The following is a 12,051-nucleotide window of genomic DNA, read 5'->3' on the forward strand; positions in this document are numbered from 1 at the left end:
GAAAGACAACTACGTCACAGAAATCTGTTTTTTCATGTAGGAATAGACCGTTTCTAAACAGTAACATCACCGCTGTTGTTGAATGTTAGTTAATACAAAATAATAGGCGTGTTTTTTTAGAACACTGAAAATAAGAAAATGTCTATTTAATATAATTGTTATATATATTTTATTTAGAAGTTAGAGCTCTAGCTGATAAGTCTACACATTGCATGTACAAAAATACTTGATTGGTCTACACATTGCAGGTACAAAAATATAATTCCCTACATACATACAGTATATTTAAAAGCAATACAAGTTTCATTCTGCAACATTAGGAATATATATTTGGCAGTTGTTATCATTAGCTTCATAAATCATAGATTTACAATAAATAATGGCTTGGAGCTTTCAGACATTTCCAGATATAGCTCTCTACGTATTGGGACATTAAATATTTTAAAATATAGACTTTTATTTAAAGTTTTTTTTTTAACATAGATTTCACCATTTATGAATGACAACACTTTTGATACATAATGTAACAGAACTATTGGGACAGATTCAAATAATGTCCAAAGCACTCATATTTAGTATTGGTTTGCATTCCCTTTGCATACAAAACATTTACACACATACCCTCAAATAAAAGCTGAGTATATACTTTAACCTCACAGCCCAAACCTTTGGAGTTTAGAGCCAAATTTACTAAAATAATCTTCACTGTCCCAATCCTTACAGAGGTAACTGTAAATGCCTGTAGCACTAAATAATGACGTTTTATTGTTTCCTGAACATGCTTTAGCAAGAATGTTTTACCCTGTGTCTAAATTGCAAAAACATACACGTTTTATCCAAAAGATTCTCCTCTATTGTTTTAATAAAAAAAAAAAAAACAATATATTTCAGCTGCTTCCATTTGTCAACAAACCCATACATGTACCAAATACTGTCCTCTCTCCCCTTTTCACTCTTTCTTACGTAGGTGTATGTACATGAAGCCACTGATAAGTAGTAGCGGCACACACACCCAGGCCAGTATGAAGCAGTACCCAAAATGTCCTTTAGTCAAGTCCTTTGAGTCCTGTAGGATCTCATTGTTGTGCAGCGTGTAGATGAGAGCAGCTGCAAATGCAGTAAGACCTGGATGAACAAACAGCCAAAACCAAGTTAGGAGTCATACTCTATAAGCCAGCACAGATGTATATGCTTCTCCCATTGCTTAGTTTCCTGCATCAAACAAACAACAATTCACCTTCACATAATGCTTCCTCAGATTACCTGATATGACATACAGTTCCAAAATGTATGCTCTCTGGGAGTGGAGTAGTGTTCTCTCTTGAAATTAACATTTGTCATATAAAGCATGTGGTATCCGGGAAAATCATTTGTCTTTTTTTTTTTTATAGTATAACCTGTGTAAGACATTGCATTGCATAATACTGTCTAGGGTTGATTGAACAGGAATTCGGATACTCCAGGCTATCGTACCTGGTTGTTAATATTCTATAATTGGTAATTGTCTATAAAAGGTGTTTTGTATTTCCTACATTAATCAGAGCTTGTTTTTTCAACTGTGTAACTACAAAATGAATTTTCTGTTATTTCAATAAAAATCTCTGTCTCTCTCTCTCTCTCTCTCTCTATCTATCTATATATATATATATATATAATACACTAATTTGCAATAATATAAGGTGAAGGGGTAACAATTGTAAGAAATAAATCCTGTGCATTAATTTACAGCTGGGGAGAATTAGGGGTATTATGATGCAGTAATTTAATTAGCTGGCTCACTGTGATGAGCATAGTGTTGGGAAGGTCACTTTTGTTGACACACATAATCAACACCATCTCTTTGCAAAACACTTGGGGTGGAGCAAATTTGAGCCTGGAAAAATTTGGACTGTAGTGATTTCTGATGCAAAGTAATCGTAAACCTACTTGCGTTTAATGATGACGGAAATGTCCACTATCTTTTTGAATAAAAATCTGCATAAAATCGATGGCAGATTCATGTCATTACCTGCAAAGACTTGACATAACCCGGTGAAGTAAAACAGCCCTCCTTTGGACAATGTGAAGAGCTGCCCAAGGAAGACCAGAAAGGAGACAGAGGAGAAGACCACTGACAACACCATCAACACCTGAACCGATTGGAGCCAATCTGAGAAAAACAAGGAAAGATCACTGAACATACAATGGTTCAAAATATAATTTCAATGATTTCATGGTGTAAAAAGATACATTTACCAGTCTCTTTGGAAGTGGCACACAACCAGCTTGCTGTGTCGTTGTCAAGTCTACAGTTGTGCCAGAGATCTGAGATCTCCATCCCATCCCAAACCCACCAAGACTAAGAGGGGACAGAGGTAGAATTTCTTTTCAGAGACCATCAGAAGTCTTTCTCTAATACAAGTACAATTGAATTATGTAATTAATTAAACCTGTATGTTGGTAAAGTAGATCTCCCACCTTCTCCATAGTAGCAATGAAGAGAATAGCCAGGGTGATAAGATGCAGCAGGGTCACAAAAATCAATAAGTACGCCATACCTCCAGATCCAGTCAGATAACGGATAACAAAGTGAGACTGAAATGACAGCAATGAAAATGATCATATAACAGGCAACATGTTATTTAGCAGTGACTCTTATTCACAGCAACCGACAGTTCTTAAGATGATCAGGAGAGACAATCACATATCATAGTCGTAGTAGGTAGATTTGTTCTAAATAAAGAAGTTATCAGAGAGGAGGGCTTTTATTAGGGGGAGGGCTGAAATGTTTGAGCTGTCATATAGAGTTTTACATAGCCAGGAGGTACCTAGGGGTAGTTCTGCATTCAAATTCATTGTAATAGGTAATCACTATGATGGTCTTGTAGTGGATGCAAGATTTGATTGAAAGTCAGTGGAGTGAGCAGAGGAGCAGGGCGACATGGGAAGGTTCTGGAATGTTGAACACCAAAAGAGTGGCAATTTTCTGAATTAGCTATTGGGGTATGATGAGTTCCTGAATCAGGACACTTCTTCCCTTGTGAGTAAAGGTTCTACTCAATGAATGTTGAAGAGCATGGAGTTGAGTCCTTCAGCAGTGAGTCAATGCTTTTATGTTTTCTACTTATGCCTTGACCTCTTCTTCCCCTGTTTCTCCAGACTGAAACATCCTAGTAATAATGTCCAGCTACCCAACAATCAGCCTACTCAACACCCAACTCTTCCCTTCCCCAAAATTCTCTCATCAACATACAAATCCGATTCGAAAAAAGTTGGGACACTGTACAAATTGTGAGTAAAAAAGGAATGGAATAATTTACAAATCTCATAAACTTATATTCAATTCACAATAGAATATTGATAACATATCGAATGTTAAATGTGAGACATTTTGTAATGTCATGCCAAATATTGGCTCATTTTGGATTTCATGAGAGCTACACATTCCAAAAAAGTTGGGACAGGTAGCAATAAGAGGCCGGAAAAGTTAAATGTACAGTTAAGGAACAGCTGTAGGACCAATTTGCAACTTATTATGTCAATTGGCAACATGATTGGGTATCAAAAGAGCCTCTCAGAGTGGCAGTGTCTCTCAGAAGTCAAGATGGGCAGAGGATCACCAATTAACCCAATGCTGCGGCGAAAAATAGTGGAGCAATATCATAAAGAAAAATTGCAAAGAGTTTGCAGTTATCATCATCTACAGTGCATAATATCATCCAAAGATTCAGAGAATCTGGAACAATCTCTGTGCATAAGGGTCAAGGCCGGAAAACCATAATGGATGCCCGTGATCATCGGGCCCTCAGACAGCACTGCATCACATACAGGAATGATACTGTAATGCAAATCACAACATGGGCTCAGGAATACTTCCAGAAAACATTGTTGGTGAACACAATCCACCGTGCCAATCGCCGTTGCTGGCTAAAACTCTATAGGTCAAAAAAGGATCCAGAAGCGCAGGCATTTTCTCTGGGCCAAGGATAATTTAAAATGGACTGTGGCAAAGTGGAAAAGTATTCTGTGGTTAGACTAATCAAAATTTGAAATTTGGGATGCCATGTCATCTGGACTAAAGAGGACAAGCACAACCCAAGTTGTTATCAGCGCTCAGTTCAGAAGCCTGCATCTCTGATGGTATGGGGTTGCATGAGTGCGTGTGGCATGGGCAGCCTACACATCTGGAAAGGCACCATCAATGCTTACAGTTATATCCAAGTTCTAGAACAACATATTCTCCCATCCAGATGTCGTCTCTTTCAGGGAAGACCTTGCATTTTCCAACATGACAATGCCAGACCTCATACTGCATCAATTACAATGTCATGGCTGCATAGAAGAAGGATCCGGGTACTAAAATGGCCAGCCTGCAGTCCAGATCTTTCACCCATAGAAAACATTTGGCGCATCATAAAGAGGAAGGTGCGACAAAGAAGACCTAAGACAGTTGAGCAACTAGAAGCCTGTATTAGACAAGAATGGGACAACATTCCTATTCATAAACTTGAGCAACTTGTCTCCTCAGTCCCCAGACGTTTGCAGTTTGTTATAAAAAGAAGAGGGGATGCCACACAATGGTAAACATGGCCTTGTCCCAACATTTTTGAGATGTGTTGATGCCATGAAATTTAAAATAAACTTATTTTTCCCTTAAAGTGATATATTTTCTTAGTTTAAACATTTGATATGTCATCTATGTTGTATTCTGAATAAAATATTGAACTTCCACATCATTGCATTCTGTTTTTATTCACAATTGTACAGTGTCCGAACTTTTTTGGAATCGGGTTTGTACATATCTTTCTTAGTTTTTTTGTCATTTAGCTGATGCTCTTACCTAAAGGGACTTATTACATAAATTTTTATTGCATATAGTACTGTGATGTTCCGATAAAGCACAGGCCTAAAACCCAACAACAACCAAGCCCAGTTTGTGAGTAATGGCCATTCAGATGGCGCCTGTAAGAATAATTATCTCTCTCCCTGTCCCTTATAAAAGAGGGGATGCTTCTGAGTTTGAGGAGGAACCCTGTGGACACAGATATACCCTCCCTGTTAGAAGGAGCTAAGGGCACTACAGAGTCAAAGTCCTGTGACTAGGAAGAAGGGATCATTTACTGCTTCAATTAAGATCTCATCAATACCCTTTAAAGATCTGTACTATAGGCCGGAGTTAAGCCTGCTTTCTGCACTCATAGTTCAAGACAAGTAACAGTCTTTGTTTTTGTTAGCTCCTAAGTCTCTGCTATTGTGGCAGTCACCTAACTTGGTTAAGTCAGTCTAAGCTATATACCTTTTCCTAATTTTTCAAGAAAAGGTAGTCTGGTCTGCTTTTGTTTATGTTTTTGTATGGAAGTGAGGTTATATATATAAAAAAGCACAAGGTTCCTTGACATTATTTTTTGGCTCTTTTATTTCCACCTGTCCTGCCCATTTTGTTTCTTGTTCGATTAGTTCCCCACAAACGTTCACAGTACCTATAGTACTTAAAAAAAAATGTTTTAGTTACAGTGGGGAGGAAAATGTTTGAATGAGCCAATTGGAAACTAGGGATGATGGTATGAAAGCCAGATTAAAACTGTGGTCAGGATACCAGGGTTAACACCTATCCTCCAAGACAAGTGCCTTGGGATCATTTGTCACCACAGGAAGTCAGAACACCCATTAAAATCCGATCTGAAAGACAGACCACTGACTGTCTCCCCTATGACTTTAAAATGACCACAATCAGACACCAGCAAGAAAACATTTATATCAGTATCCCTTCTCTTTTTACATTCGAAAACACTTGAGCAAACTCAAACATTAAGGTTATAGGTAGTTAAAAGAGGTAGGAAGGGAAGTGGGCTGAAGAGGCAGTGCCTGAAGACATGAGGGAGTAGAACTTAGTAGAAAGGAGAGATGACAGGATAAGAGATGTAAGGAGCGATAGAAAATGAAGATTGCCACAGCAATCAACGTTTAGGAGGGGTCCAATTTTGGGGTGGGAAAATCATGACTGTGAAATTATACCATGATTTTTTTTTTTTTGGGCTTGGTTGGAAAAATATATTGGTTTTGAGGGTATCCAAAACAATGTTTTCATTATAGTTGAAATCATGCTGGTAAAATGCTGGAATGAACAGCAAATCTATGTTTTTGATTAACATCACGTCACAAGCACTGCACCCCTCCCCCTCAATGTAAATGGAAAGTCTGAGCTGTGAAAATCCAGAATACACTCTTACGGTCACAAAATATGAACTCTTTCTAAAACTGCATGTTTACTAGTTTGTGTCACTGTACCATGCCTGTATTTAAATGACAGGGTGGAGCTGTTAAAATTAAAATGCTGTCAACCAATTTAAGTACCCATAAACTTCTGCTGTAACGGAAAAAGGAAATTACATGTGGGAATGGCACAGCTTGGAGGAGTCTGATTTAAATACCAAATACAGTTAACAAACAGTGATATATGCAGTAGTTCTGTAATAGTGTTATAGTAATAATAATTATTCTACCAAAGGGACATGATGAATTTACCCAACATAGAAGAGAGAAGGATGAATGTCTGTACTGATCTTTATCTTTAGGAGAGGTCCAATTTGAGGTGGGTAAGTCATGATTGTAAAATTATACCATTAAATAAAACCAATTCAATCTGACAACTGCATTCATTCTTTGATGTGACCATATACCACATATTCATGAGAATTAGACTAAAACTCCAAACAATTCTGTATGAAAAAAGCTTTATAACAAGCTACCTCAATTACATATTCCATGCGGTATGATATGAATACTTGTTGTGATATTACATTTAGGAGGTGCCTTTTCTTCTATTATAAATTCTGAATATACTGTAGTCCTATTGAATATGTATATTACAAACTGTATAATAGTGCAAAAGATCCATAATTGTCTTAGAAGATTGTCTACTCACCTAAGTTTGAATAGTTTTGTTCCTCTGAAACCAGCGTGCCCTTCTGTACCACTCCGAAAAAGTTTCCTTTCTGGTGGTCCTCTCTTTTCCACTCTTGTCACTGCCCACCCAATTCCCCCACTCCCATTTTTTAACACTCCATTTCCAAAGTTTCCAGGAGGAGGAATGCTGCAGACTTTTTTAAAAGGAACTTTAAACGCCCATTTCCTTCTGGTTGAACAGAGCTCCCTTTGCTTTCTAGACTACTGCCAGTCCAAAATCACCATCTAAAAAAAGAATTAACCCAGACCCACCCACGAGTGCTACAATAACAACTCAGATGAAAAGATTTCTACCACAGAAATGTGAATTTGAGTTAAAACCAAATCTGCTGGGATGATCAGATTAGGTATTATTTTTTTATGAATCAATGTATCCAATTAATTAGGTATTGTTGCGATGTAAATTGATATTGATGTATAGTGTGTTTTAATAAAAATAATAAAAATAAACATATTCCATGAAAGCATTTGTGCTAGGTTTAAAGGACAGATTTTTCATGTTTTTCTTTGGGGGGGTCTAAGATTCAGGTTGATAGTAAATATATTTTATTTGAGCAATAAGGTCTGAGGATGGGTATTTAAGGTCAATATACCCAGGCTACGAACAGCTTGTTTGACTTATTGCTTAATTATCAATCCATCTAATTTATTTTATAAAGACTTTTTTACATCAGAAGTTGCCCCAATGAGCAAGCTACAACAGGAAACTGATGCACAGAGGCTAGGAAAAACTCCCTGTAGGTTTGAAATCTAGAGACCTAGAGAGGGGCTGGACTCTGAGGGGTGGCCAGTCCTCTTCTGGCTGTGCCTGGCAAAGAGTACATGACCTGTTTGTGCCACAACAGTATTTTGCATGGTCAAATGACCAGTGGGTTAATAAGTACAGATGGGCTGTGCCCAAAAGCTTTAGGCAGAATCCAGATCAACTGCACAACCAGGTGGACAAGGACGACCATGTTGGGAAGTGACAGCAGGAATAATCAGCCAGAGACTAGATTTGTATCTTATCCAGGGGAAATTTGGACAGTGAAATCTAGAAGTTGTCAGGCCAAGAAGTATTGATGCATAGTCCAGGGATTCAGGTCCTTCTAAGATTCAACAGGACAGACACTAGAAGAATAACAATTATAAGGTATAAAATTGGGACTGAGACAGTACACACTGACCCTAGTCCCCAGGCACCACTATTGCAGCATAACACTAGGGACTGAGTCTAGGTCAGGAGACACTAACCTGATTGGCACTGTCTGGGTTATCATAATGGTTCGAATCCTACTTGCTGATTGGCTAATCCATGTGTAGTCTCTAAAGGTTTAGATAGGGAACACAAATTTGATGTTTATGTGTTCATATTGTTAACAATAAACATGTTCTCTTTATTTTATTAATTGGAATTATTTTTATTGAATGGATCAGATCCAAATTCCGATCCAGTTCCTTTAAAATCATTGTTCTGATTCGTAATTCGGTAACGGGAGGTTTCACATTTCCCCTTTGTATCACCTGAATGGTATATTCCGTTGCCTAGGTGCTTGTAGAAACAACCTACTTGTTCATGCCTGTTGGCTGGCTGCCGCTGTTCTTACGACGGCTGCGCAACTCAAGCTAGCAGCCTGACCCTTGACTGAAAGTGGTGGGGTAATAAGTTAGATCGACGTAAGCGTCCAAGATTTAAAGTCGTTCATTTATTTACTAGCACAAGTAAGTCAGAACTTCTTAGCATGCATTTGTGTCATTTAACGTTTGTTGTGCAAACGTTAGCAAGCTAACGTTAGCTAATGCTAAGGCTCCGTGATTGCTAACCTGACCGTAGTAACTTAGCTTTGAAGTTGTTCGTCGGCTGTGGGAGTCAGATATTTGGGGCAGAATTACTTGGAATTTCATCCAAACATTTAGCCAACGATGCACTGCCTGTTTTATAGCTAGCTAGTTAAGGCAAATGTTGTCTGGCCACTTGTTGAGGGACATTGCGCCCTGTAATCTTAGTGGTCAGGACAGCAATAAGTAGTACGTGCCTCTAGTTTAGAGACCCACAGATGTTTGACAATGTTTTAAAGCTCTGAAAAGGCTCATCTGATTCACTATTCAATGGCTTGGTGATTAGGTGAAAAGTCTAATCGTGTAAGCTTGCTCTGGAATATTCTAAATACACATGGAACAGTAGGGAGTCCCTGATGAGAGGGTTGAATAGCGCTGTGTACGTTTCTTAGTGCTCAAAAGGCAGTTTTATGTGAAAAACTGGGTGGGATTGGTTAAGGAAAGATCACATGGTTATATCCAGCTCAACAGTATGAATCAGCAATTGATCACAATAATACTTATATACAATAACCACATGTGCCCACACTACCTGAAAGGTGTATACACATTAACTATAACTTTAGTACTGCTCCATTTGGGAGACCCCATCATTTGAAAAATGTGCAATCCTAATCAATTATGTCTGCAGCTAATTGTCATTGTTTGCGTTTTCCTTGCTCATTTATTGTTGTTCTTTTTCAGGTGACTAACTTAGGATGATTTCACGAAAATATATGTTGATGTCGCTGGTTTGCACCAATCCATGTCTTGTCTTTCACATCACAAGCTGGTCAACAGTGTGCCATGTAGCCTGTTAGTTACTTGGTAACGTCTCCTGAGGAAACAGTTCATCAATTGCAGATGCAACTACCTGGGATCTAGCTAGTTCATGGACATGGATCATGATGAGGTAAGCTACATTCAACCCTTAATTTGTATTTTTAAATGAGATTGCCAGCTAAAACCTTTGCATTGCATGACATGAGACTGTTCAAATCACCATTTATTCAAGATGGCTAACATAGGCCAGCCTTCATTTGTTAGTTAGTCAATGGGGCTTTGTAATAGCAAAGTATGACAATTGGCCAAGTACTTGGCTCTGATAGTACTTGGCTCTGATAGTTTGTGTTAGATAAGAACCATAACTTCCAGAGTCATCATGTGACCAAAGGAAAACAGCACAGTCTCTTTGTATCAGTCCTATGCGGCACATTGTTTTTACTATAACAACCGACACCTTGGTGTGGTAATGAACGGTGTCTGTGTGAGACCTGATGATCTGTTGTAGCTTGTCGAGCTGTTCTGCTGACATTCGCGTGTTGAACAATATGGAAGTGCATAGCCTTGCAGTCTGTTGAACGATGAGCCGTCTCAGGTTACGGGACGTTTAAGCATAGTGTTGGCAGAGGTCTCTTTTAATTGTCCTTCTCCCATGTGTCATAAAAGTGATCACGTTACAGTTGGACATACTGCTTGGTCATTTTATCCCTTAAACTCAAACTATTACAATACAGCATCACATACAACGAGGATGTTACATTTAGCATAATGCGTCTTGTTCTGGTGCTCAGGTCCCTTCAGAGTTGGATCAGATCGCGTTGCGTTTGCAGGAGGGCGGCCTGGCTCCCTCAGCAAGTGCAGAAGATTGCCAGCGGCACCTGTGGCGTCAGCTCCTGCAGTGCGAGGGCGACCTGCACACTGCCTCCCTGGAGCTGCACTCACTGCGTATACAGCAGGACACCGAGATGAAGGAGGTGAGCCTCTGCTCAACAGACCGGTCTCATCACTCAGTCCGTATGAACAGACTTGGGTCAATTCCCACTGCAGAACTATGCAGCTAACCATCTTGAGGTACACAACACATGTGGTTCTGGAAGACTACACTAATAACGTAGAGCGAGTGCACCGTCCTATCACCAGCAGGGATTTTCAGGGTGCTGCACTGGGAACATGAATGACTACGGATGTCAGTCTGGCAATGTCTGAGACTTACTCTGGATTTACTTGTACGTGAATCACTTTTTCAAAAACTGCTCATCAGAACAATTAACTGCGGGAAGTAGGGCGGCCGATGCTCTCTGCTCACCTTGAAGTTCAGATGACTGACTAACTGAAATTCTGAAATCGACTAGGTCCATATAATCTCACAAAGCATAATATAATTCCTGCAAAATTAATTTTGAGGCTTGTGTGGAGTGAAATTATAGACTACATCAAATGTACATGTAGTTATTTATTTCCGTCAGCATGTTTAGATAATGCAATGTGTTTGTATCTTGGAGTCATAAAAGTTGGAAGTATTTTAGTCACATGAATTTGCATCCAAGATTAACTGAAATCCTTTCAGAAACATCTTTATTTTTTTTTATTTTTTTTTTACAGTTTTTAATTTCCTTAATCTTAGTTGATCTGATATATTTCAAAATGTGGAATTTACTTAACTAATGTCAACTACCTATGTGTATGTAGATCAACTAAAAGCCATCGTGCTATTGATGTATAACATTCTGGTGAGCAAGGATGTATTTAGTCTTCCACTAACTCTAAAGCAATGAGTACCATTATTTAAAAAGGCTTAGTAATACCAATACTGTGTAAACTTAGGTTAGTCTGGTTTTCCTAGAAGCTTGAAATACAATACCAAATGTATTTTCAATGTGTACAAAAATATTTCATATAGTTTTAGGATTACTGAGATTGTAATTATGTGCTTATCTCTGTTCAACTGCTTAATCTCAACACCACTCCAGCATTTGAAGGAAATAGAATGGAAGCGTAATACTGCACTGCTTTCAGCGAGCCTTTCAGACATGGCGCATTTGTTGGCGGTTTAGCTGTTAACTGTTACACTGCTGCTCACTTTCTGGAGGCTTTCAGTAAGTTGTTAGGTATGTATGGTAAAGCCAGGGGCCACAGACGGTATGCTATTTCATCCCTTCTCATGAAGAATGGTGAATGATAGCATTGATATCCGTACTTTACTAACCTTCCTACTGGTACACGAGGACACTGGGGAAAATCGCGGTGTTGTCATGTACAATATTAATTTTGCAAGAGCATGTAATATTTTGAAATTCATCTCAGCCATGTGTAATGTTTGTGGAGTAGTTTACTTCTTTTACATATGCAGCACAGTTCCTTATTGTAGATTCACTGGATGTTTGCAGCGTGTTCTGTTGCAGTCTAATAGAGTCAACAAATTGCTATCAACAAAAACAAAGTTTACTACCATTAGTTATATGCAATTTATTATACATATAACTTATGGTAGTAGAGTTTTAACAATACAGTTTAGTTCTGTCCAAT

The 12,051-nt window shown here is 38.5% G+C and overlaps 2 protein-coding genes across 5 annotated transcripts in view; one reads left to right on the plus strand and one right to left on the minus strand.

The window, feature by feature from the left end:
• Positions 1-185: 185 nt before the first annotated feature.
• On the minus strand, positions 186-7,174 carry LOC105013806 (epithelial membrane protein 3-like). The gene is made up of 5 exons (XM_010875596.4): positions 6,905-7,174; positions 2,458-2,574; positions 2,236-2,338; positions 2,009-2,149; positions 186-1,125 (listed from the first exon to the last, which is right to left on the minus strand). The coding sequence occupies exons 2-5, from the start codon at positions 2,533-2,535 to the stop codon at positions 950-952; spliced, it is 498 nt and encodes a 165-aa protein (XP_010873898.1). The 5' UTR covers positions 2,536-2,574; positions 6,905-7,174; the 3' UTR covers positions 186-949.
• A 1,362-nt stretch (positions 7,175-8,536) lies between these two features.
• The window catches only part of ccdc30 (coiled-coil domain containing 30), a 33,499-nt gene continuing 29,984 nt past the window's right edge, over positions 8,537-12,051 (plus strand). For all 4 annotated transcript variants that reach the window (XM_020051848.2, XM_010875702.3, XM_020051849.2 and 1 more), the window contains exons 1-3: positions 8,537-8,646; positions 9,448-9,655; positions 10,317-10,499. In XM_020051848.2, coding sequence (XP_019907407.2) covers positions 9,635-9,655; positions 10,317-10,499 — 204 coding nt within the window. In that variant the 5' untranslated portion in view covers positions 8,537-8,646; positions 9,448-9,634. The remainder of the gene's footprint in view (positions 8,647-9,447; positions 9,656-10,316; positions 10,500-12,051) is intronic.

Source organism: Esox lucius, chromosome 12 (assembly GCF_011004845.1).
Source record: "Esox lucius isolate fEsoLuc1 chromosome 12, fEsoLuc1.pri, whole genome shotgun sequence".
Classification (NCBI taxonomy): Eukaryota; Metazoa; Chordata; class Actinopteri; order Esociformes; family Esocidae; genus Esox; species Esox lucius.